Source organism: Geotrypetes seraphini, chromosome 2 (genome assembly GCF_902459505.1).
Source record: "Geotrypetes seraphini chromosome 2, aGeoSer1.1, whole genome shotgun sequence".
NCBI lineage: Eukaryota > Metazoa > Chordata > Amphibia > Gymnophiona > Dermophiidae > Geotrypetes > Geotrypetes seraphini.
In genome coordinates, this window is record NC_047085.1 from 494,955,247 (window position 1) to 494,981,956 (window position 26,710).

The 26,710-nt window shown below is 47.9% G+C and overlaps 1 protein-coding gene across 4 annotated transcripts in view; it reads right to left on the reverse strand.

Annotated features, from left to right (window-relative positions):
- SMARCC1 (SWI/SNF related, matrix associated, actin dependent regulator of chromatin subfamily c member 1) overlaps nt 1-26,280 on the reverse strand; it is a 383,361-nt gene extending 357,081 nt beyond the window's left edge. For all 4 annotated transcript variants that reach the window (XM_033931941.1, XM_033931940.1, XM_033931939.1 and 1 more), the window contains exons 1-3: nt 26,026-26,280; nt 2,151-2,270; nt 349-434 (exon numbers count right to left, since the gene is read on the reverse strand). In XM_033931941.1, the coding sequence (XP_033787832.1) occupies nt 349-434; nt 2,151-2,270; nt 26,026-26,157 (338 nt within the window). In that variant the 5' untranslated portion in view covers nt 26,158-26,280. The remainder of the gene's footprint in view (nt 1-348; nt 435-2,150; nt 2,271-26,025) is intronic.
- Nucleotides 26,281-26,710: the final 430 nt, after the last annotated feature.

A 26,710-nucleotide genomic window follows, 5' to 3' on the forward strand; every position in this document is an offset into this window, starting at 1 on the left:
TGCATGTGAAAGCAGTGGACACAAGAAGGAGCGTTGTGATCTGGCCCCAAGCACTAGAGGCCCTCTTTATGGGGATCAGTCCCGGAGATGACCCAATTACACTGGAACACCGCTTAAACCCACTCTCCTAAGAGAGAAACTGAGATACCTTAACTCTACTTGCTGCACCTGATGGATACACAAGTACTTGTAGGTCAGCAGTCAAAGCAAGACCTCCTTATATTTTAGCACAGGAATGGTTGCATGGTGAATCGTTAAATCATAAAGGCAATAAGGTAAAAATCAGACAAGCTTTGGATTTGCCATTCAACTGCTCTAAGGAAAACAGGAGAAGTTTCCAGGACTTACCATCCCTGTTCATTTTTGTACTTGTAGGCAGCACCAAGAATGTGGCATAATGTACCAGCAGCTTTAAAATCCATGAAGCATGTTGCCTAGAACAAGGAAAAACCATCAATCAGAAAAAAAACACCCATTTTATTGTTAACAGAGACGCTAGAATTTTATAATCCAGTAGATTAAACATAACATTCAAACCAATGACTTTATACATCCCTTACCCCTCCCCCCCTTTTTTTTTTTTAACAAAACCGTGCTAGCATTTTTTTAATGGTCACGTCAGTAATAGCTTTAACACTCATAACCGCCGCAGCCAGCGCTAAAAAATGCAAGTGCTGTTTTGTAGAAGGGAGGGGGGTGTTAATGTGTGCCAAGGTTCAAGGGTGAGCCTAAATTTTTTATAGTAAATAAAATAAATACTTATTTGAGGTACTTAATATTTTCTAACAAGACTGAAAACCAGATAAAATACAGTCTGTTCTCGTTATTCATGCATTCCCAATGCATAATTTCACATATCTGCGGTTGCATCAATTGAGACCAATATTCCCCATTTCGCTGTGTTCATGTATTTACGCACCAGCTGTTAAAAAACAGCTTTCTTTGCTTTCACTTTCACCTCGTGGTCTGGCATTTCATAGAAACATTGAAATATGACAGCAGATAAAGGTCAAAAGGCCCATCCAGTCTGCCCATCCGCAGCATCCATCAACTTCTCACCCTAAGAGATTCCATGTGCATATCCCATGCTTTCTTGAATTCAGACACAATCTCTGTCTCCAACACCTCTACCAGGAAACTAGATATGGCCCCCAAGCGTCCAGAGACTTAATTACAAGAATCTTTAGGTACTCCAAGTGCTCTCCCATGCTGGATCTAGTGCTGCCTGATTCATCGATTTGTTTCCTTTAAAAAAAAAATCAGACTCACCGATTCAGTGAGTCCTGAGTCTCCCCCAGGTCTCCTAAAGCAACAGCAGCAGCGATGAACAGGTTGCTCCTGGCCTGTCCGTCAGGACCTTCTTTTTGCTGTGTCACTGATGACATCACTGATGATGTGGCAGAGGGAAGCCCTAGCGGGTAGGCTGTTCACCGCTGGTGTTGCTTTAGAAGGCCCAAACATTGAGGTCTCATTGGGGTGGGGTGGGGTGGGGGAGGGGGTGTCAATCGGCAAGTGCTACACAGGGGATGGGAGGGAGAGATGGAATTCCCTTTTCCCGTGCAGAATCTCGCCATGCTGGATGCCTCAGATTTCGTGCCCAGTATCACACAAGGCAGGAGCGAGCTTTTCGCGCTCCAGCCTGGACCCACACCGCTTCCTGAATGGCTGCCATTAGTTCTCGCGAGATCTGAGGCAGCCATCCAGCGTGGGAGGGGCTCAGTGCAGGGCAGGAGTACAGAAAGCTCAATCCTGCAGATACACCGCTGGAGAACCAGGATTTAAAAGACGAAAAAAGGTTAAGTTTCCTTGGAGACAGCCGGTGGGCAGAGCACCCGGATAAAAGACGCTAGGGGAAGTGCATCTTATGTAGCAAAAAATACGGTACTTATAAAAATTCTATACCTTCAATAGAAGGTCAAAGGTGGCTTAGAAAGAAATGCACTCAGCACCACAAGAAGTATGTAACAGACTAGAACAGCTGCTCCTTGTGATCCTGGAAAATCCTTCCTTGCCTCAGGTACAAACAAATCCTAAGTCCTCACACACTCTCTTCTCTTTATAAGAATTAGGATAAGAGGCAGGGCAAATAAGACTTTCTTTTCAACACAGCAATGAAAAGGATAGAAGAGTAAATTAAAACCCTTACGTACAGGAAGTTTGGTAAAAGCTGGGTTGGTCACATCTTGCCCAAAAGCATCTTCTTGGAACTGAAGCAGCTGAACAATCAAGCCAGCCAAGGCTTTGTTGGTAGGGGCATCTGTTTGAACATGCTATAATAAAGACAAGAAAAAACTAGGATAAGATGTTATGTTAATTATGTTTTTTTATTTCGCCTTTACCTAGTCAACTCAAGGTTGGATTACATTACAAGAGGTTGGGTCAGTTACCCAAGAAGTTATAATGAACAGTTTGACATGGACAGGGACATTCAATAGGGTTGCTAGCTGTGGGAAACCGTCACCATGCCATTCTCTAATCAAGGATAACCAAGTATATACCGTATTTTTCGCTCCATAGATGAACCTGACCATAAGATGCACCCTAGATTTAGAGGAGGAAAACAAGAAAAAAAACATTCTGAACCTAACTCTCCCTACCAGCCTCTGCACCCAACCCCATACTTCTTGCCAAGCTCTGCACCCTGTCCCCCCTCTCTGCCAGGCTCTGTACCCTGTCCCCCCTTTGGTGGTCTAGTGGTAGGCTGGGACAGGGCAGGCAGGCCTAGTGGCTGGCAGGCAGGTAGGGACAAGGGACAGGGCGGGTAGGTAGGCAGGCAGCAGGAAAGATCCGGTCTCTCCCTCCTCCCTCCCTATTTTTAATTTGGCAGGGTGGGCAGGCAGGCAGGCCCCGGCCTCTCCCGCCTCACCCTCTAGGCAGGCGGCAGACAGGCAGCAAGCAGGCCCCGGCCTTCTTTTTCCCCACCTACCCCACCCCCCCGCATACCTTTTTTTTAAAACTTCTGGCGTCTAACTCGCTAAGAGCAGCGCACAAAGGTTGCTGCCTGCCTGGTCGCCGCCACTTCCTGGTGCGCTGTTATGTCGCGAGAGAACTGAAGAGGCATCCGCATCTGCCGTTCTCGGCGGAAGCAGCAGGGACCAGGCAGCCAGCAACCCTTGTGCGCCGCCCTCAGTGAGTGAGGCGCCAAAAGTTTTTTTAAAAAGAGGTACACAGGGGGGGGTAGGAGGAGGAAGACGGCAAGAAAGCAAGGGAGGGTGGCAGCATTAAAATAAGTTAACGGGGGAAGGGGGAACGCTTTGGGTATTCACTCTATTAGACGCATCCTTATTTCCACCCACTTTTGGGGGGGAGAAAGTACGTCTAATGGAGCGAAAAATATGGTAATACAGTTAGGTCATAGTTACAAATACAGAGTTACAAGTACAAGTCAGTCATTAGCTTATAAGTCATTATGTATCTCTGGTAAAGTGTACCAATGGTTTCAAAATTATTTACAATTGTGTACATATCAAGTATGTTTGGATAAAGCACAGTTACTTACCGTAACAGGTGTTATCCAGGGACAGCAGGCATATATTCTCACATGTGGGTGACGTCATCTACGGAGCCCCGATGCGGAAGCATTTTCAAGCAAACTTGATTGAAGATTTAAGTTTGCTCTGCTGCTCCACGCATACGTGCCTTCCTGCTCCACTAGGGGGTGCATCCCCTCATGGTCTCCAGTTCACTTAACTAGCCAAGAAGCCAACCTCGGGGAGGTGGGCGGGTTGTGAGAATATATGCCTGCTGTCCCTGGATAACACCTGTTACGGTAAGTAACTGTGCTTTATCCCAGGACAAGCAGGCATGATATTCTCACATGTGGGTGACCTCCAAGCTTACTGAAGAGGGATGGAGGGAAGTTGGCAATTTAAGCAAATAGATTTCGCAATACCGATTGGCCGAACCGGCCATCGCTTCTGGACAGGGAGTCCAGACAGTAGTGGGAGGTGAAGGTATGAACCGAAGACCACGTGGCAGCCTTGCAGATTTCCTCAATAGGTGTGGACCTGAGGAACGCTACGGAGGCTGCCATCGCTCGGACTTTGTGTCCTGTTACTCGACCATGCAGAGCGAGACCAGCCTGAGCGTAGCAAAAGGAGATGCAATCGGCCAACCAGTTGGACAAGGTGCGTTTGGAAACTGTCGAAGGACAAAAACAGTTGTGGGACTTTCCGGTGTGACTGAGTGCGTTGGAGGTAAAAGGCCAACGCTCTCTTGCAGTCAAGAGTGTGGAGCGCCACTTCTCCGGGGTGAGAGTGGGGCTTGGGGAAAAACACAGGTAAGACAATGGACTGATTGAGATGGAAATCAGACACTACTTTAGGTAAGAACTTTGGATGGGTGCGGAGTACCACCTTGTCGTGGTGGAATACCGTGAAGGGTGGGTCCGCTACCAGGGCTTGTAGCTCACTAACCCGCCGGGCGGACGTGAGTGCGAGTAGGAAAATTACCTTCCAAGTGAGGAATTTTGGATGGCATTTGTCTAGTGGCTCAAATGGAGGTTTCATTAGTTGAGCCAGAACCACGTTAAGGTCCCAAACCACCGGGGGAGGTTTGAGAGGGGGGTGGACGTTCAGCAGACCCTTCATGAAGCGAGTGACTAAGGGATGGAGCGAGAGGGCTTTCCCTTCCAGGGGCTGATGAAAGGCCGCAATCGCACAGAGGTGTACTTGAATGGAGTTGGTCTTTAGGCCGGAATGAGATAGTTGAAGTAGATAGTCAAGGACCAGGGGGACGGGGACCGACACCGGGTCCTGGCTGTGGGAGGAGCACCAGGTTGAGAATCTGGTCCACTTTTGGGAGTAGCAGGTTCTCGTCGAGGTTTTTCTAGAGGCCTCCAATATCTCCTTGACTGATTGAGACACGGGGAGAGCAGTCAGGGGGAGAGAAACCAAGCATTCAGATGAAGAGATTGAAGATTGGGATGTAACAGTGAACCCTGACCCTGTGACAGTAGAGAGGGAAACAGAGGCAGAGGCAGTGGATCTCTGGCACTGAGTTGAAGTAGAAGGGAAAACCACGGCTGGCGTGGCCAGTGAGGGGCAATCAGGATCAGGGTGGCTTGTACTGTTTTCAGGTGGACAAGCGTCCGCAGTATCAGAGGAAACGGCGGGAACGCGTACAGGAACCTTCCCTCCCAGTCGAGGAAGAAGGCGTCGGCCTCGAGCCGGTCCGGGGAGTATATCCGGGAGCAGAAGAGAGGCAGCTTGTGGTTGTGAGGGGACGCGAACAGGTCTATTTGAGGTGTCCCCCACCGTTCGAACACCCCTCGTAGGGTCTGAGAGTGTAGTGACCACTCGTGTGGCTGGAGGAGGCGGCTGTGTCTGTCCGCCAGGCAGTTTTGTTTTCCTTGTATGTACACCGCTCGGAGGAAGGTGTTGTTGGAGATTGCCCATTTCCAGAGGCGCAGGGCTTCCCGACAAAGGGACCAAGATCCTGTCCCCCCTTGTTTGTTTACGTAGTACATCGCTACCTGGTTGTCGGTTCGGATGAGAACCACTCGGTCGTGGAGCAGATGTTGGAAGGCTACAGCTGCGAGATAGATGGCCCGAAGTTCTAGCACGTTGATGTGGCAGCGACGGTCTTGTGCTGACCACATTCCTTGGGTGCGTAAGCCGTCCAGATGGGCTCCCCAAGCGTACTCCGACGAGTCCGTGGTGAGTACCTTGCTGTGGGGTGGGGTGAGGAAGAGCAAACCTTTGGAAAGATTTGAAGAGTCGGCCCACCAGCGGAGCGATCGTTGCAATGAAGGAGTCACTGTCACGTGGCGTTCGATCGGGTCCCGGTCTTGACGCCATTGAGACGCTAGGGTCCATTGAGGGATTCTCAGATGGAGGAGGGCGAAGGGTGTGACATGGACGGTGGAGGCCATGTGGCCCAGGAGGGTCATCATCTGTCGAGCTGATACTGAGGTCAGTAGGGAGATCCTTCGGCTCAGACTTACTAACGCCTCCAGGCGTGGAGGGGGGAGGAAGGAACGGAGGCGAACCGTGTCCAGCGTGGCCCCGATGAACTGTAGGGACAGCGAGGGGCGCAGTTGAGATTTTGGGAAGTTTATTTTGAACCCCAGACTTTGTAGGTAGGTAATAGTCTGTTGGGTCGCTGAGATAACCCCTTCCCTGGACGGGGCTTTGATTAGCCAGTCGTCCAGGTAGGGGAATACCTGGAGGCCCTGGGAACGTAAGGTTGCTGCTACCACTACGAGGCACTTGGTGAAGACCCGAGGTGATGATGCTAGTCCGAAGGGGAGGACTCGGTATTGTAGGTGCCAGTCCCCTACCTGGAAACGCAAGAACATGCGGTGGGCGGGGTGCACTGGGACATGTGTGTACGCCTCCTTGAGATCGAGGGAGCAGAGCCAGTCGCCCTCGTCGATCAGGGGGTAAAGTGTCGGTAGTGAGAGCATCCGAAATTTTTCCCGTACCAGGAATTTGTTGAGGCGTCTCAAGTCTAGTATTGGGCGTAGGTCTCCCGTTTTTTTCGGTACCAGGAAGTAACGGGAGTAGAAGCCCTTCCCCCGTTGGTCGGGGGGAACCTTCTCCACTGCTCTCAGGTGAAGCAGGTCTCGAGCTTCGGAGAGGAGTAGGGATAGCTGAGTCCGGTTGGGAGGGCAATTCCTTGGGGGGTTGTCCGGGGGAATGGCCCGAAAGTTGAGAGAGTATCCTGATGAGATCACGCCAAGGACCGATGCGTCCGACGTGACTTGTTCCCAGCGGGGGTAAAAGGCTTTGAGTCGACCCCCGATGGGAAGGAGGTTTGGGACTATGGCGGAGGGGGCCCGGCCCCTTCCGCGTGTCCCGTCAAAAGGACGGGGATGGTTTGTTGGTCGCAGGTGGTTGGGACTTGGTCATGGCCCTGTGGTGGGCTTGCGGACGCCTGGGTGGGGGCCGTGAGAAGACAGGGGTGGACTTTTGTGGGTAGCGGCGCGGAGGGGCCCTATACGGCCTGGACGCTGGCGGTTTGGGCTTTTGCCGGACAAGGGAGGCAAACGAGCGTTCATGTTCGGAGAGGCGTTTTGTAGCCGCCTCGATAGTGTCATCGAACAATTCCTTTCCCACGCAGGGGAGGTTTGCCAAACGGTCCTGTAAGTTGGGATCCATGTCGACCAGGCGCAGCCAAGCTAGTCGGCGCATGGCGATAGCGAAGGCTGCTTCTCTGGAGGAGAGTTCGAAGCCATCATAGGCCGCGTGGAATAGATGAAGGCGCAGGTTGGAGAAGGACTCTACAAGCTGGCCGAACGTTCCTTGCCGGGAGGCCGGTAGGTCAGTCTCAAAGGTTCTCAATAGCCCAATGAGGTGTTTGAGGTAGGATGTGAAGGTGAAAGTGTAGCTTTGCACCCTAGAGGCCATCATTGCGTTTTGGTATAGTCTCCTGCCGAACTTGTCCAGGGTTCGGCCTTCTCGGCCTGGGGGGACCGCTGCTGAGACCCGGGACGGGTGAGCCTTTTTCAAGGAGGATTCTACTAGCAGCGATTGGTGGGAGAGCTGTGGTTGCTCAAATCCCGGGTAAGGTACTGTGCGGTACTTGGCCTCCATTTTGGAGGGTACGGCCGTGACCATGTAGGGGGTCTCCAGGTTCCTGAAGAAGGCCTGTTGGAGTACCGGGTTAGGTGGTAAGCGAAGGGACTCTCTGGGCAGTGATGGCATATCCAGCTCCGCCAGGTACTCCTTAGAGTATCTGGAGTCGGACAGGAGGTCTAAGTCCAATGCGTGGCCCATGTCTTGGACAAAGCGAGTGAAGGATGGGCGAGATGTTCCCGTCGCCCCGTGCGGGGTCGAGGAACGAGACCTTCGTCGGGTGGAGAAGGATGGGGAGGCTTCCCTCGAGTATCGAGGTTCATGCTCTGATCCATGCTCCGAGGCTGGGGAAGCACTGTGGGAGTGTTCCGGGGTTGTCGATCTTCGGCGTCTCGAGGAGCCCCTCGGAGACGATGCCGGAGTTAGGGGTACCGATCGATGTCGGATTGGTGACCTCGATCCGGACTCCCTCGGAGAATACGTCCGAGGGGGAGTTCGGAGGATGCGCGGGTTGGAGAGTGATAACTCAGCCACCCTTAGTGGTCCCGTACGAGGTGTGGGGGAACGGCCTCGTAGGGTTGGTGAACCTCGGGCCTTCTTGGAGGTACGGCGGTTCGAGGTTTCTGTCGTTTTAGCCCGACGTTTTGCCCCTCGGCGGTCTGCGGAGGGGGAACGTCTCGGGCGCCTCGGCGAGGAGTCCGAGGAGGATGGGATGCGGCGAGGATTGCGCACCTTTCCTCGAGGTTGTTCGGTGCGAGGCTCAGGCTGGTCTGGCACATTCGAGGTCGAGGCCGATTGAAACTGGGCCATTGCAGCGGACAGCTCCGACGTGATCATCGCTCGGAGTAGGTCCTGGAAGACGGGCACGGACAGCATCGAAGGCATGTCCACTGCCTCGGTGCACTCCACCGGGGGCGACCTCGTATTAGAGTATTCCCGTGTGGTGGAGGCACGGCCCGAAGGCTTGGAGGGCTTAGGCGGGGCTGTAAGCATGGGGCTTCCGCCATGCGTCGACGTTGTCCCCGAGGCTGGCTTCTTCGCTGTTACAGAACCTGAAGAAGGAAGAGGGGACTTACCCGGGGCCGAGGCTTTCTGTTGTCCCGAGGACTTCGGGGTCGAGTCTCTAGGCGATGCTGAGGTATCCGGGGCCGAGGTCAAGGCCGGGGCCGAGGCCGGGGCCGACCTCGAGGCCAAGGTGGGGGGTTGGTCCGGGGTGAAGAGGTCCGCCATGCGGGCTTTTCTTCGGCGGAGGGCCCGGTTCTGGAAATTAGCGCACTGGGGGCAGGAGTCGGTTGGATGAGCCGCCCCCAGACAGAGGATGCACCGGCGATGCGGATCTGTGAGAGAAAGAAGCCGCTCGCACCGGGTGCACTTTTTAAAGCCGGTCAAAGGCCGGGACATTAAATCGAAAGTAGCCGCGGCTCGATTAGCCACGCGGCCACGGGGACCCGGAAGTCTCCGGGTCGTCGAAAACGAAGCAGGAATCAAATAAAAAGGTAAAGAATTCGCGCACAGCGGCTTAATCGTGAAAAAACAAGAAAAAATCGCGGTGCTAGAAGGCAGTTGGGGCAGAGCCTGAAAAACACGGCTTCTAGGCTTGCGGAAAATTTTGAACTGGAGACCACGAGGGGATGCACCCCCTAGTGGAGCAGGAAGGCACGCATGCGTGGAGCAGCAGAGCAAACTTAAATCTTCAATCAAGTTTGCTTGAAAATGCTTCCGCATCGGGGCTCCGTAGCTGACGTCACCCACATGTGAGAATATCATGCCTGCTTGTCCTGGGATAATACACTTTCTGATAAATGGAATAACCCACATGGTGTCTCTCAGAGCTCTCCTCTTTCCCCTTTACTTTTTAATGTTTATCTAGCTCTTCTTGGTACTCTGGGTATCAGACTTTATAGTTATACAGGTGAGGCGGGAGAGGCCGGGGCCTGCCTGCCTGCCCACCCTGCCAAATTAAAAATAGGGAGGGAGGAGGGAGAGACCGGATCTTTCCTGCTGCCTGCCTACCTACCCGCCCTGTCCCTTGTCCCTACCTCCCTGGAAAAGCGGAGACTCAGAGGAGACATGATAGAAACCTACAAGATCATGAAGGGCATAGAGAAAGTAGAGAGAGATAGATTCTTCAAATTTTCAAAACATAAAAGAACAAGAGGGCATTCGGAAAAATTGGAAGGGGATAGATTCAAAACAAATGCTAGGAAGTTTTTCTTTACTCAGCGGGTGGTGGATACCTGGAATGCGCTTCCAGAGGACGTAATAGGGCAGAGTACGGTACTGGGGTTTAAGAAAGGATTGGACAATTTCCTGTTGGAAAAGGGGATAGAGGGGTATAGATAGAGGATTACTGCACAGGTCCTGGACCTGTTGGGCCGCCGCGTGAGCGGACTGCTGGGCGCGATGGACCTCGGGTCTGACCCGGCAGAGGCATTGCTTATGTTCTTATGTTCTTATATAACTATTGTGATTCCTATTCTTACTTTGCTGTCTCAAGCCACGCAGCTTATTTCAACTGTCATCCTAACTGTTGAGTAATGGATGAATGAATTTAAACAAATTTAATTCAGATAAAACAAAAATTTTCTTTGCTACTCCATGCTTGAAGAATATTGCAACAAATTTAAATATAAATGGAGTAACTTATCCAGTTGATACTACTATTAAAATATTAGGGGTACATCTGGACTATAATTTGTTAATGAAAACCCAGATTGATGGTTTGCTCCACAAAAGTTTCTTTATGTTGTGGAAACTGAGGACAATTAGATCATATTTTGATACATCTTCCTTTAGACTACTGGTGCAATCTTTAGTGTTTAGTATTTTGGACTACTGCAATATAATTCATCTAGCAGGTAATCAAAAAAATCTCCGCAGACTACACATTATTCAGAATATTGCTATTCAATTGAGTTTCAATCTTAAAAAGACAGACCACCTTACACCCTATTTTCTTAAATTATTTTGGTTACCTGTTGAGGTGAGAATTATAATCAAGTTTGGTTGTATGGGTTATAAGGTCTTGTACCTAATTACTGTCAAATCTGTTTTAATTGATAGGCAAAACATATATAACCATGCATAAAAAGGAACCAAATCTGTACAAACAATGCTTCATGGTATGTACAGCCCGTCTATCTTATAGAACACAAAAGCAAACCCAAAACAATCTAAATGAAATACCCACAAAAGCCCCTACCATCTCTTAACCAAATAAACCAATATCTAAACATCCCTGGATTCAGGATCTGGCTCTTACATAATCTGAACTCTGAAAGGAACACTGGAGGCCCATCTCCTGTGACCTATCCGCTCCTGAAACCCAGATCCCCCCCTCTTATTTTGGTGTCGGACCAGAGATGCTTGAGAACATATCCCCTCCCTTCAAGAAGAAAGGAAAAATGTAAACCTCCCAAGTTTGAAGAAAAAAGGTCTTACGCTTCAGGGTGAATTTAGTATATTTAAGTTCCAATAGCATTAGGGCATGAAATCTGTTGCAACAACCCCCAAAAGAGGGGGCAGCATCACTCGTCCATACTGACAAAATAACTAATTTTGCCCACTAAGGCGCATTTACATAGCAAAAGGCGGTGTCCTTTATTGGCCACCTGGAAGACTTCATATCGATCCAGCAGCAGACCCTCCACCGACAAAGGAATCGGACATTGCAACAATCTGGTCAGATAACAAACCAAGGCTGCCCAAAAAGAGCAAACCAGCAGACAGGTCCAAAAAGCATGCAAGAAGGTGCTGGATTCAAGGGAACATTTAGGACAGGTGGAAGTGGCAACATAACCCGATTTAAACACACGATCTCGGGAAAAATAGGCCCTGTGCAAGAGCCGATACTGACATTCTCGCATATCTGCACTGACCGAAAGCTCTGGGATCTGACATATCAATCGTACAACATCCCCTAAGGCTCAAGGGGACCTCAGATCTGTGCCCCACCATTCCCACAGCCCCTCCCATCGCTCCCCAGGATACAGTACTTGAAGGTCAGAATGCAAATGTGAAACAGTAAATCCCTCCTCCTCATACTTCTCTATCAAATCCTGAATTTGGCACTACAAAGGAAAGTTCAAGCCCCCAACCTCTTAAGAGCCTACATATTGACAGACCTGTCTATAAGCCAAGAAGCCACCCTCCCACAAATTACAACGTTGGCACAAAACCTCCCAAGTCTGTATGGATCGGTCCGCCTGCAACACATGAGAAAGCTGAGACACCCCAGCCTCAGCGAAATGATCAAAGCTAGCATTATCCATACCCGGTGAAAATTGCAGAATACCTTTAAGTGGCAACAACTGAACAGAAGGGGTTACCCCACCATGTAGACATCAAGTCCTTCCATACCCTCCGCAATGGGTGTAATAAGATACTATGCTGAAGATCAGAAGGAAGGAAAGTCGACATGCAACAAAGAAGAAATGTGCCAAGGCACAAACAAGGAACGCTCAATCTCCTTTGGAGTATGATCCCGATGCTCGGAGAACCATTCCCCTAGATGTCATAGAAGGTATGCTCGGTTGTAAAGTCGTAGATCTGGGTCCCCCATGCCAACCCTTTTCCCACTCCCCTTCAGAAAGCAAAACACAATCTGCAGCTTCCTATTGTTCCAACAAAATTGAGAAAGCATTGAATACAGCCAATCAAGATCACGTTGTAGCAAATAAAGGGGTAGCAATTGTATCACATACAATCATTTAGGAAAAAGAATCATAGCAAATAAGTGGACCCTGCCCTGCAAGGAAACTAATAACATGGACCACCGTTTAAGATAACCTCTAGTGTACTCCAATAAAGGGGGAACGCTGCTACTGTAAAGATCCGAAGTATGAGGAGTGAGAATAATTCCCACATAGCCAAGTACTATTTAGCCAGCCTGGAGCCATTCTTGGCAAGCTAAATAGTGCTGAATACCAGGGTGGATTATGCTTCAAGTCATTTAATGGAATCTATCTATAAAGTGAAAACATCTTTTTTTTTTTTTCATGATATGAACATATGAATAACCCCCTATTTTGTGACCCTGAGAAGGAAAAATTATGTTCTTACCTGTTAATTTTCTTTCCTTTAGACGCAGCAGATGAATCCAAAGACCAATGGGGATAGCACACATCTACCAGCAGGCGAAGATAGAGAAACTGATTAACAAGTGGTCCTATTGGCTGGCACTCCTCCTATATCTCCAGTATAGCTGCTTGCCCAAGCATCCATAACCAGCAATAGGCATAGCATGTAAAAAACTTCTTTCCCATAACAAATCTCAAAAGGCAATAATACAGAATACAACCATCAATAATAACAAACTTTGAAAGTTGGAAAAGAAAAACCCAACAGACAATATCCAGAAAGGGTGGGGCTCTGGATTCATCTGCTGCGTCTAAAGGAAAGAAAATTAACAGGTAAGAACATAATTTTTCCTTCCTTCCTTAGCAACAGCAGCAGTTGAATCCAGAGACCAATGGGATGTACCAAAGCAATCCTCAATCTGGGTGGGAAACAAACGCCGCCTCTGCAACAACCGAAGCACCAAGTAGCCGCGAGACAAAACTCCTCCAATGAAAAAACCTCTGGACCGAGTCCAAGAAGTAGCCATCGCTCTGGCGGAATGGTCATGAAGTTCTTTCGCCAACCGCTTCCCTGCCATCAAGCAAGCGTAAAGAATGTCCTCCTGGACCCATCGAGCGAAAGAGGCTTTGGATGCTGCCATATGTTTGAGGCGTCCCGTGAAGAATACAAAAAGGTGATCTAAACAACTAAAAGTCATTAGAAACCTAGCTCGCAGAGAACGTTACGCACTTTCAAAAAAATGCAGTGAATAAAAACACGTCTCCCCATTTCTCCTCCCAGGAAGAAGGAAGGAAAAGTGAGAGTGTCATAAAAGAAAGGATGACACCTCCTTAGAAAGAAATTGTGGTACCGTCCGAACTGACACCCCAGATTTTGTAAATGAGAAATAGGAATCCCCGCCGAACAAGGCCTACAACTCAGAAAACCTCCGAGCTGAAGCCATGGCCACAAGAAACCCCATGTTCAACGACACAGCCCTTTAGAGTCTCAAAAGACAAGGATGAAATGAAGCCTTCGTTAAACTGCGAAGAAGTACCTTAAGACTGTACTCCGGACAGGGCTTTCTAAGAGGTGTGCGAATATACCTTACTCCGTTTAGGAACTGAACTACATGAAGCTGAGAAGTAAGCGAAGAGCAATATACCTAGCCCTTGTAACAAACTAAGAATGGCACTTGAAGCTGAAAGGAATTGAACGCTAAGCCCTTGGCAATACACTTGTGCCAAAAAAGAACTCTGGAAGGGTGCAAATGTTGGGAAGTACCCAAGAAAGGAAAAACCTCCAAAAGGAAGCAGAAGCCACAGGTGAAGACGTCTGTATCGCCTGGATAAGAGAAGAAACAACCTGCTTCGCATAACCCTTACACGTCAGCCATGACTTTTCAAAAGCTAGGTCGCAATATCAAAGTAGTACGAATATTCATGTTGACTGGACCCTAGGTGAGCAAATCCAGAGATACCAGGAAACTCAACAGTCCGGAAGACTCATCAGATCCGCATAGCAAGGATGGCGCAGCCAATCCAGAGATTCTACAAATACTGTGCCCTGAAAGTGAGCTTGAGATGGCAAATCCAAGCCATCATCAGCCAGGGGAAAACACTGAAAAAGGAGAAACCAGAGGTGAGAAAGAAACCACGCTGCTACTCCCTCTGACTCCCACTCCCTGTGCCTGCCGAAGAAGCTAGGAAGCTTAGAATTTTGAGACGAGGCCATGAGGTCTAGTTCCAGGAGATCTCACTTCCATAAAAAGAGCTGGAACGCCTGAGCCAAAATTCTCAATACCCAGGATGTAGAAGATTTCACTATTACTAACATTTACACTTTCTAGAGCGTACACAGCGCTGTACACTGTAACATACAATAAATGGGCCATGCTCGGATTTTGCGGAGAGAAAGTCTATCCAAACTCTTTTCCTGACCCATAAAATGATCTGCCAACAGAAGAGGAAGATGAGGGTCCACCCACTGAAGTAGAACCCCAACTTTACCCGCCAACTGAGTACATCACCTACTGCCCAGGCTGTAGAGAAATACCCCAATCATAATACTGACTGAAAAGACCTTCAGCGTCATTCCGAAAGAATGATCTGAAGCTTCAGAAACGGTAGCCTGACCATGCTCCAGAGTAGAAGAATGAACAAGTACTGAGTCACCTCTTAAGACCAGACTCCTGGAGCTGAGGATGGAAGGCACCGAGCCCCCCAACCCGACAGCCCGGGATGTTTGGTGGCCATGAGCTAGTCCAGCAAAGACCGAGGCATGCCTTTGAAAAAAGAAATCAAGCTGAACCACCAAATCATACAGAGCGATGCTTGAGGAGCCTACCAAATAATTGGAGCCCTTAGATACCGGGAACCACCTGAACAAAAGCGACTGCTGTAGCATTATAATGGGAAAGCAAGCCAAAGTTCCCAGTGGAGTCAGCAACATGGATCCTAGAACCTGTACAGAATCCCATACTCTTGGTCATGATGACCGAAGAAGAATGCAAACCTGAGACTATGACCCATCGCTCTAGTCTCTGGGAAGAAACACATTTCTCTCCTATATGAATAAAAACATCTCCCCGATATACCTATAAATAGTACAGGAGAAAAGAGCGCTGTGCAAATTCAAAGATTCACATCCAAAGAACTGAGGAAAAGAAACCACCCTTTTCGTGTCAGTCAAATGGCCCAACTGGAAGACGTCCGAATCAAGCAGTCAGTCAAGAAGAAATTAGGTGAATCACCTGGTAGCGCCAAAAAGGTACCAATGCCCACATTTTCTAAAATGTTCGTGAAGCCTTGGGTAGGCGAAATGGCATGTGCCAAAACCGAAAGCGCTGCTCCAAGAGAGGCAAGCAAATCTAGTGCCGATTCGGAGTCTATAGTGAAAATGTAAATATGCTCCCAGTTTTTCTGCAGAAAATGTGTAACCCTGAGAAACTAATTCAGCAGAATGGGATCCAGCCTGCCCAATGCCCCCATCTTGGGCACCATGCAGTAAGTGGAACAACGTCCCTTAGTTCCTGAAGAACTACAAGAACTGCCCTAAGGACCAGTAACACTTAAAAGGGAAACACAAAATATAGAGACTCCAAGAACGAACCGGAAACCTGAAGAGGATGCAAAGTTGCAAGCATCCTGAAAAATGTTCACAGCCCCCTGACCTGACATTATAGCGTCTTCTCCCTCATGAGAATGCCTGAAGAGTCATTGGAAGAAGTCAAGATCCCCTCAGAATGAGATGAGAACTGTAGGATCTATAAGAAGAAAGAAATTCTCCTAGGAAAAATCAAATTTCACAATGTAAAGAGGAGTATACTGGAACCATGAAAACAGTACTAACTCCATGCAACATGAGCGAAATACGTATGTCCTTTAAAGTGAATACATACTAGACGCAATCAAGATGCTGCATCTACCGCCCCGTGGAAAACAACAGCATCCTAACAGGTGTCAGACAAAGCTCACATCGCTAATGAGAGATTCAGGGATGAGGCTATCAGCCACATAGCGCGCTCCTCCGCGGGTTTGCTAGAATAGGTTAGAAGGAGCTCCTGGTTAGAAGGAGCTGCACAGCCCTTCCTGTCTGGTCGGGGGGGGGGGGAGGGGTCCATCTAGCATGTGCCATGAGAAGATGGCGACAGGAGAAACCAGCATGATAAGCATGGAAATCTGAAGTCCAGGCCCTCTCAGAAATAGAGAAAGAGAGTTCTGGCCGCAGGAAGATGTGAAGTATCATTATACCCATAGAGAAAGCCCGAACTTGGAAACTGTTAGTACTACCTTTAGGCATATATATCCAATGCCACTACTAGACACATGCAGCGCAGCACAGAGACCCAAATAAGAAGGACAGTTACCAACAGACAAAGGCTCAATCTGCAGGGACCCCAAGAGAGACAATGAGATACCCATGTGAAATACAGGGCACTATCTTACTGCTGATCTCACTGTGCCGTGATTTGCCATATGTCGAACCAGTCCAGAGACAAACCGAGACTGGGTGACCTAGCACAGGTCAGAGTCTCTCTGGTAATCCCCTTGAGTGCTAACCCCAGAGTCCGATTAAACTAGAAGCTTCCTTCAAGAGAATACAGCAGGAACACACAGACAGACATATAAATCTGCCCAAGCTTGTCCCAAAGCTGGTGAAATATGTATAACTTGTCTGAACTGGAAAGGAGAGAAGCCGCGGCATACCCTGACCAAAGTCAGCTGTAAATAAACTACCGGAACGCTGCAGCTCTCCCGCCATCGCCGGAGACCCAAGCGCACGCCTGATTCTCGCTGACACGTGGCCGCTGCATCAACGCTCCTAGAAACATAGTTGGATTCAAGCCCCGCAAAATTTACCCTGCCGCAGCCTGCATAGAAAGAAAATCAAACTCAGGGAATAACCAGAAGAACGGTGCAGTGCTTCCCACAGTGCTGTAAAAAACATATCCCATCTCATGCGCGCTGCTATAAACCGGCACCTGCACAATCAGCTGCACATGGCCGTGACAAACACCGACGAAAGAGAGCCTCAGAATAAACAGGACTACTACTGCTGCACTGAAATCCAACAAGGAGAACAAGTGTGAGCATGAAATTGCACCGCTACTGCCTCGCTGTAACCAACAAAGAAACCAAGCGCATGCATGCAAAGGGCGGGAAAGTCCCAGCTCCCTCAACAGATTTCTAGTCATAAAACTTGGCCTCAATAAAATATCCATTCCTTAAACATACGTTGACTGAACCCACAGTACTAAGACTCCCAAACAGAACCTGAAGTTCAAACAACAATAAAAAACATATACATACTCACAAGCTTGTTGTTAGGGCCGGTTGAAGCCAGTAAGAGCTGGTTGTGCAGCACTAACAGGGCAGAATGTAGCAACTGTGGTATCCCTTTTTTTTTTTTTTTTAAACAGAGAAGGGAAAGAAGAAAAAAAATGGAGACCCAGTCAGACCCTCTAGCAATGGAGGGAGGGTGAGGCAGAGACTTGGGGGTGCCCAGGTGTAATCCTTAAAGCCGGCACCGTTCAGCCGGACACCCCTGTCTCACTGAAGAGAAAATCTCAACAGGAGAAATAGCATCGCCAGCTCACTGAAGAGAAACCTCAAGAGGAGAAAATAAAGTTCCAGTCACAGCCAGAATCCAGGAGCTATTCAAATAGCGACCATCACCTGATGGGAGATAAAGCATACTGGAGATACAGGAGGAGTGCCAGCCAATAGTACCACCTGTTAATCAATTTCTCTATCTCCGCCTGCTGGTAAATGTGTGCTATCCCCATTGGTCTCTGGATTCATCTGCTGCTGTTGCTAAGGAAAGACCTAATTATATAAAAAAAATTAAGGATCTGAAGCCCTACATAAAATTCAAGCATGCAATGTAAAGCTGCTCAGATTTCCTGTGTTGTAGCCTAGAGAAATACCTTGGTCAAACCTGCATGACAAAAGCACAAAGAGTCTCAGTTGTTCCCATACTCAAATCAAGACTCTAAGGTTTGCAGTCTGATCATTCTGAGGATCCACATATACTGAGGCTCAATGAAGTTAGAGGGAAATACTTTTAAAATAGGAGGAAATATTTTTTCACTCAGAGTGTAGTTAAGCTCTGGAACGCATTGCCAGAGGTTGTGGTAAGGGAAAATAGCGTAGCTGGTTTTAAGAAAGGTTTAGACAATTTCCAGAGGAAAAGTCCATGGAAAAATTATGTCCTTACCTGATAATTTTCTTTCCTTTAGTCCAGGGGTGTCCAAGCTTTTTTTTATCTTCCCTGGGCCGCATTGGCCGAAAAAAATGTTTCTGGGGCTGCACAAACGCTGCAGCAAGACAGAGGAGGGAGCCGGCAAGACAGTAAACACCCGGGAGCAGCAGAGGAAAACACTGCATCGCCCTCGACCGTGGCTGCACAAAATATTTCACGGGGCCGCATGCGGCCCTCGGGTCATGCTTGGACACCCCTGCTTTAGTCAGAGCAGATGCATCCAGAGACTAGTGGGATTACGTCCATCAACCAGCAGATGGAGATAAAGAGAACCGAGTTGTTTTCAGCCTTGTTGGATGCACAGCCTCCTGGCCAATCAGTATAGTTCTTCTCAGAGCCTCCAAATTAAGACTTAAACACCTTTCCCACACATTTGATACACGAAAACCAATGCATTAAAAAAAAACACCACCCGAGCCGACCAAACATACCCAAACGTGACCAAAAAGTACAATAGGGTGGGGCTCTGGATTCATCTGCTGTGGCTAAAGGAAAGAAAATTATCAGGTAAGGACATAATTTTTCCTTCCTTGTCATCAACAGCAGCTGAATCCAGAGACTAGTGGGATGGAGCAAAACAGTCCTAACGTAGGGAGGGAAATACACACCACTCCACACCACACCACTCCGAACGTATGGACCAGGGGTGCCCACACTTTTTGGGCTTGCAAGCTACTTTTAAAATGACCAAGTCAAAATGATCTACCAACAATAAAATTTAAAAAAAACCCACAAAGCACACTGTATGCAGAGAAAATGTTAATTATCATTTATATTCCACGGGTTTTCAAAGAGATCAAGGCAGACGACTTTATGCAATATCACCTCAGTAACAACTATACAAAAATAGACAAATATACCCCTCCCTTTTTACTAAACCGCGATAGCAGTTTTTAGCACAGGGAGCTGCGCTGAATGCCCTGTGCTGCTCTCGATGCTCATAAGCTCCCTGCGCTAAAAACTGCTATTGCAGTTTAGTAAAAAGGGGGTCATAGTGCAAAATAGAGACAACAGATATAAATTCTCAAAACGGACACATTTTGATCACTAAATTGAAAATAAAATCATTTTTTCTACCTTTGTTGTCTGGTGATTTCATGAGTCTCTGGTTGCACTTTATTCTTCTGACTGTGCATCCAGTATTTCTTCCCTTCTTTCAGCCTTCTGTATGCTTCCAGACCTCATTCCCTCCACCAACTTTTTCTTCCTCTCTCCCTGCCCCCTCCCCTTTCTTTCTTTTTTTCTGTCTCCCTGCCACCTTTCCATTCTTTTTTTAAGGTTGGATGCAGGGCCTAGCATTTCTCTCACCCTTCTTTGCTCTGTATCTCCCTCTCTCTGTCCATTTCACCTCCCATTGTGAGTCCAACAGCAGCTCTCCCTACTTACCTACCTCCTTCCCTGTTCTGTGGCCCTATGAACTTGCTATTTTTGCCATAGAGGCAGGGTTCCTCCAGGCCAGCCTTTGAGGACTGTCATAACTTCCTGTCAGGGCCGGCAGTGCAGCCACACAGGACACAAGGAAGGCCGGGGCTTCAAAACTGTGTCTTGCCCATTGCCTTCTCTGCTTGGCTGGGGTGCAGTGAAAGGAATGGGGTGGGGCGCATGTTATATCGGCCACGTTTCCAGCTTGGGACGATCATGCTTTGTTACTTTGTAGGCAGAAAGTCCAAGACCAGCTGGAGGTAGCAAAGACAAAGCGTTTGTTGGATCATTGAGGGGGTGATGCTGGGTTTAGGGAGCGGGGATCGGATGTCAGGGAAAAGGAGCTGGCTCCAAGAGAGTGGAAATGGCAAAGGAACAGTAAAGCTGCTGGACTGGGAGGAAGAGGCAACGCGGGATGAACTGCATTTCCATCTCAGTCTCTTCGCTTCTTTTTAGGGGGGGGGGGAGTTTGACTGTGGCTTTCGGCAGGGTCTCGCTGCAGCCAGGCAAACGGCACTGAAAGTTGCAAAACAATGAGAAGGGTGGAGGCTGCGTCTTCATTGCAATCCACCGGGGATTTGAGCATCACTGACAGCCAGAGGGAAGAAGCAAGAGGTGCTTCAATCGGAGGCCGCACCTGTTGCCCCGATGCTCAACTCTGTGTGTGTGTCCTCGAGTCGGGGCTGCAAGTCCCCCCCCCCCCCCCGCAAGCCCAGCCTGAAGGAGGAGCTGGCCCGGGTGATGGCACGGACAGGATGGTGCCAGATTTCCTCTCCCCGACATCATTTCTGATGTCGGAGAGGAAGTTCCGGGCCAGCTAGGCAGCAATTGGCTGGCCCGGAACTTCCTCTCCAACCTCAGAATTGACGTTGGGTGAGGGAAGTTGGTCGGCGCTTCTGAGTTGGGAGAAAAGTAGAACGCGAAGGCAATGCGATTGACTCGCGGGTTGCCTTCGCGATTTACCGGTCGATCACGATCGATCTTTTGGGCACCCCTGGTATGAACTATCACGTCAGTACTAGCCTCACACCCAGACTACAACTGCGGATAACTAGAGAACAACAACCAAGATCTTGTGAAATCCTCCACTTGCAACTCATGCTAGGCAGCATATGTCCACGGAGGTACTAAATAACAGAGGTTATGTACCATCCAATTAGACAGAGGCGCACCCTCAGAACGCATGTGAGTAGGAGCAACTAGTGTCCGAGAGCACTACGCTTTGGAAGGCACAGTAGTAGCACCCCTCCATGAATAGAATGATTGCAGAGCACCAGACTTTCGTGACTTCAAGGATCCAAAAGAACTCTTGATGATTGACTCTGATATATCTTCAAATTGTCCTATTCCATATTAAAGCCATGACCTTCAGGAAAGACACAACAGCATAAAATCCCCTCTTCCCCTTGCAAGAACCTAGGGCACCCAGCAAGTAAGCCCACCAGGCAATGGGCCACAATCCAAAGAAGAGCAATGTTAAACTACTAAACCAACAGCACCCTGAAAAAAGGCAAACTGCTGAAGAAAATGAGGAAGAAATCCTCACCTACCCATAAATACCGGAGAGGCATGGCCGAATCCAGCCTCCACCCCTACCAGCCTAGTCTTACTGAAGGTTGCCGAGCTAGACTCCAGAAATTCCACAAAAGCTGGTGGAACATAGAAGAATCCAATCAACTGAAAGGTGAAGATGTGAAACTACAGGATATAACCAAATGCCGCTCCAGGAAGCGTTGTACGGACTGGCAAGCCCATATCCGAAGCAAGAGAGAAATAAAAGACCACATCTATGCTGTGAAGAAGGCAAAGATACACCAGAAACAATATGCATACGCAGAATAAGCAAACATCTGAGAGAAACCAGATGGACCAAGAAAAGCTATAGTTACTATCCTCACGAAAGCCTGGACTATCCCCCAATAGTTGAATAACCAGAAGAATGCTGGACCAAAAGCAACAGACCCCCGGCCCCAACGTAAATGAGGAGCTAAAAACAGAAAGGAAACTCACCCAGAATCCCCAACCAAAGATCCAGAAAAGGAAAAAAGAATGATCTCACCAGGAAGGTGCAGAAATTAGCAACTCGGTACAACTGCTACAGAAAGAAATAGCTATCATCAATATCCTTCGCTGATGACAAGGAAAGTCTGTTATTGAGAAAGACGTGGGGAAAGCCACTGCTTGCTCTGGATCAGTAGTATGAAATGTTGCTACTCCTTGGTTTTTGGCCAGGTACTAAGGACCTGGATTGGCCATCGTGAGAATGGGCTACTGGGTTTGATGGACCATTGGTCTGCTGACCCAGTAAGGCAATTCTTATGTTTCATAATAAGCTGCAGTAATGAAGGTTAACATTCTTAATAAGATCCAGGCTGATTACATTACATTACATTTGTGATTTCTATTCCGCCTGTGCCTTGCGGTTCTAAGCGGATTACAGTTAAAAGAGATCAGGACATTACCGAGAGAATTACATTACAACGATTTAAGTAAATTACATGTTGTGGTATAGAAATACAAGTATAAGATATCTGGATTTATCGATAGAATAGCTTGACAGGGTTCAAGTAGTTACAAGGTTCAGTGGGGAAAACAATATAGGCAACTGAAGAAAGATACCTAACTTTGAAGGAATCAGTTGAGTGGATACCTAAGGGAGATGCTTATTTAGGAGAAGGTTAAATGGATACCTAAGGGAGATGCTTATTTAGGAGTTTGGATATTTTTGGTAAATGAGGTTCAAGGGGATGACTAGTGTGTTATTTGCTGGGGAGAGTGCATGTGTGATTGGGGAGGGGAATATTAAGTAAGGACGTGTTTTTTTAAAAGAAATGTTTTGATTTCTTTCCGAAACACTTTGATGTCTGTTGTTTTGATCATCAGTTTGGTGATGGTGGGGTCAATTTTCGCTGCCTGAGTTGCTAGAAGGCTGTCATAAAGTTTCTTACGTCGGGTACCATTATGAGGGGGAAGGTGAAAAGATTCTGAGTTCTTCTTGATCTGGGTAGTCAGTAGCGGCAAAGACGGTTGTTCAGGTAATTGGGGGCCATACCATGGGTTACTTTGAAAAGTAAGCAGTAGAGTTTGAATTAAGTTCTTGCTTTTATCGGAAGCCAGTGAGAGTCTACATAGGCGGGTGTGACGTGGTCGAATTTGCTGAGCGAGTAGATGAGTCTGATAGCTGTGTTCAGAACGGTCTGTAGTTGTTTTATCATAGTATTTGGGCAAGGTAGGTAGAGGCTGTTGCAGTAATCTAAGGAGCTGAGTATGAGAGTATTCTGTATTGGATATTTGATTGTGTTTACATCTAGTTCTGTTAGGGATGGTTTTTGTTCCTTCTCTAGTAGTAGGAATTTGGTTTTCTCCGCATTCAGTTTTAACTTGTGGTTCGTCATCCATTTTTCTACAGTTTCCAATGTTGTTTTCAGGCGTCCGTTGGAGGTGAGGTCTTGAATGTCGAAGGGGAGGAGGATGGTTATATCATCCGCGTAGCTGAAGGATGTAATGTTTAGGGCGTCTAGGGCCGTACCTAGGGATGCTATGAAGAGGTTGAAAAGTATGGGCGATAGAGGGGATCCTTGTGGAACTCCGCAGGGATTTGACCATGAGTCGGATAGAAGATCATTTGACTTGACTCTGTATGATCTTGTTTTGAGGAATTACCACAAGGGAGAGAATTCAAAATATGTCCTGGCCTAGGTCATATCTAGCTGATCCTCTATCTCCACTTAAAGGTGACAGACTGGGGTAGGACTTGGTCTTCAAAGCTGTTCATTGAAAGGACTAAAGAATTTTTGAGGAGGAAGAGCTTGCATATCCTTCCAGCATCACTTTTACTTTAGGGTCATGGAAGTATTCCAACAGACTCAAAAGTAAAAATTTCAAAATTCAGACATCTTTCTCCTGGATTCTTTAAAGGGCAACCAAAGATGGGTGTCTAAATTTGCATGCAACTCGGTTAATGAGCCATTAATGCCCAATAATTGGATTCTAACAAACAATTACTGTATTGATATTCATTTGGAGTTGTGTGAGCAACTGCCTTGGTGTGATTCTACAAAGAACCACACCTAAATCCTTTCACGCACAATCCAAAGGAGGGTATAGACATGGAAGGGATATGGATGGGTTAAGGGTGTTCCAAGATGTTACATACAATGTCAAGGAATTAGGGGGAAGCACATACAACTTACAGAGCTGCATGGGAGCGGGGCCAACTGAAATCCCACAGGGGTTCCTGGGTTTGTGGGGATTCTGCGGGGATGGAGGCACCTAGAGCAGCTCACATGAGTGTGTTACCTTGGCAGCGCTTCCTTATTCCTGCCCACTACAGCCACACTTGCCCCTCCACAAAGTCATAGAAACATAGAAAGATGACGGCAGAAAAGAGCTACAGCCCATCAAGTCTGCCCACTCTACTGACCCACCCCCTTAAGTCTATACCCTAGTTACCAACATGCCACCCACAGCTGACCCAGAAGCCTTCCCTCCAACGTCAAAGGGAAAGCTTGCAGGTCAGCCACATGCAAATTGCAGAAACCATTGCCCATGGCTCTGCAAAGAAGCAAGTGCAGTATTTCCAGTTTTTGGCTGAGGGAGAAAAAAAATTACTGTAGTATGTTTTGTCTCCATGTACCTTGGTTTATACAGCTATAACCTTGCTCCTCTTCCCCAACAGAAGCTATCCATTCACACACCTTCTACAGCAGCAACTAATTTTATCTTCAATATGGTGTCACAAACTGTCTAAAATATTTAAGGTTCTTGAATGGAAGACAGCTTTAGCTTCCATGGTCAAAAATGTGATGGACCAGAATGGTCTGTCCAAAGCCAAGGGATAATTACTTTACTAAAAACTCAGATTCCAAATAAAACAATAATAACCCTGCATACAGTATTTACAAATTTGTTTAATCGAACTCAGATATACAACTAAAAATGTGATTTCATTAAATCTACCATAGTTTGTAACAAAATTGCTGCATAAATTATTCTAACAGCTTTACACCCTTATCCCCCCCCCCCCAAAAAAAAAAGCTTTTATAATTCAAGTTCAGGCCCTGAAAACTTCTAAACTCCTAAGCTGATTAAAATATAATGTCTCTTTCACAGATTAGGCAACTCAGAACCTTTCCTATAAATTAATAAACAAATATAAAATACGTAAATATACATAAGGAGAAAAAAAGCCTCGTTATACGTTTCCTGACAACAAAAAAACACCATAGCACTATAGAAATAAGTTGTTGTTACTACAGTAAATATGACCATGTGGTTTTATTATTAACTGTCTGGTCAGCTAGGAGTACCTATTAACTAGACGGCCACGATTACTGATCTAAACATAAAAACCCCTCCTGGACTACAAATGAATAATAATAATAACAGCTTATATACCGCGAAGTTCTATGCGGTTTACAAAGATTAAGCAAAGGTACAAATTGATTGACTTTAAGAGGGGAGGAAGAAAGAGGGTTAATAAGACAGGAAATCCATTTTTGAGGAGAGAGTGATCAATAGAACAAGTTAATCGCTATAGAGGGGAGAGCGAAGAGAGGATCAGTTGTCTAGATACTTTAGGAACAGGGGTGTTTTAGGCTCATAAAACCACTTTGCCCAACTGCAACTCCCGTATAAGCCATTCAATATTGCCTCAGATTGTGATAAACTTAACAGATCCTCTCTCCACTCTTATCGCAGAAACTAACTTTTCAAAATTATTGGCAGTGCTAGAAATCCCCTCTCCCCGGACACAGTCAAGGACTTTGTTCAATATTGGGGGGGTGCTCAAGCACCCACAAAGCCGACACCTATGCACTACATGACACCGAGGTCCGAAAAGCAAAAATAGGGGGGAAATCTCTCTCTAAGCATAGATTGCCCAAAACATTTACCATACCAGAAATAGTGTACAGAAGTTCAGGCAAAAGTCAATTCTTTGACAGACTAAGGGGGGGGGGGAGAAGATTATCGATGATGGGTTCCTTTACCCCCAACTCGTACTATTTTAGAACAAAGTCCATACGCTAAAACAACCGAACCGGTCTTAGCGGCAACCCATATTGAAAACTTAAAGTCACACGGATCAGATTCTCCAGTAACCCCCCCCCCCCTCAGTGCAACGGGAAGTAAGGCTAAAAGGGGGGGGGGGCTCTCTTTGTTGTCCCCACGTGCTTTCCGGAACACTTAGGGCCCCGGGCGGGCACGTTTGACTTAGTGTGGGTGAAAAAAGTGAGGCACATCCCCCCCTCCTCCTATTTCTCACCTTCTTATAATGTTTCCCGATCCACACCCGCACAGAGTCTAGCTGCGACACCGTCTCCGGGCTCTCCCAGAACTTCAGCGCCGGCCCGCCGTCCTTCTTCCGCGCCAAGGCGGCAGAAGCCGCCGCTGCCATGGCCGAGCAGCCGTCTTCCTCCTCCTCCTCGTTCCCCTCCTCCTCCTCGTCCTCCTCCTCCCGGCGGCGCCGCTCTAGCTCAGCGGAAGCCGCCGCCTCCTCCTCCCCCTCGCAGCCACCGCCTCCCAGTTCCTCGCCGCCGCCACCGCCGCCTCCTCCTCCTCCTCCTTCGTCGTAGTCGTCTTCCTCCTCGTCCACCTCCTCCTCTTCTTCCTCCTCTCTAGCCGGGCTCGCGCTCTCCTCGGCGGCGCGTGCACCGCCGCCGCCGCCGCTGCTGCTGCTGCCGCCGCCGCCGCGACGCCGCCCCCTCCGCCGTCGCCTCCGCCGTTGCTGCTGGAGCAGCCGTTGCCGCGCGCTGAAGCACGCCAGCCCTAGGCCATTGCCGCAGCCGCTACCGTCCGCCGGCCCGATGCCCGCTTGTCTTTGTTTCATTTTCCTTTCTGTTCCCAACTGCTGGGGGGTGGATGTGGGGGGGGGGGGGGGAGAAAACCACTTTAATTTCTCAAAGAAAATCCCTCACAAAACAAAAAAAAAACTAAGGGGCGGGAAAGCA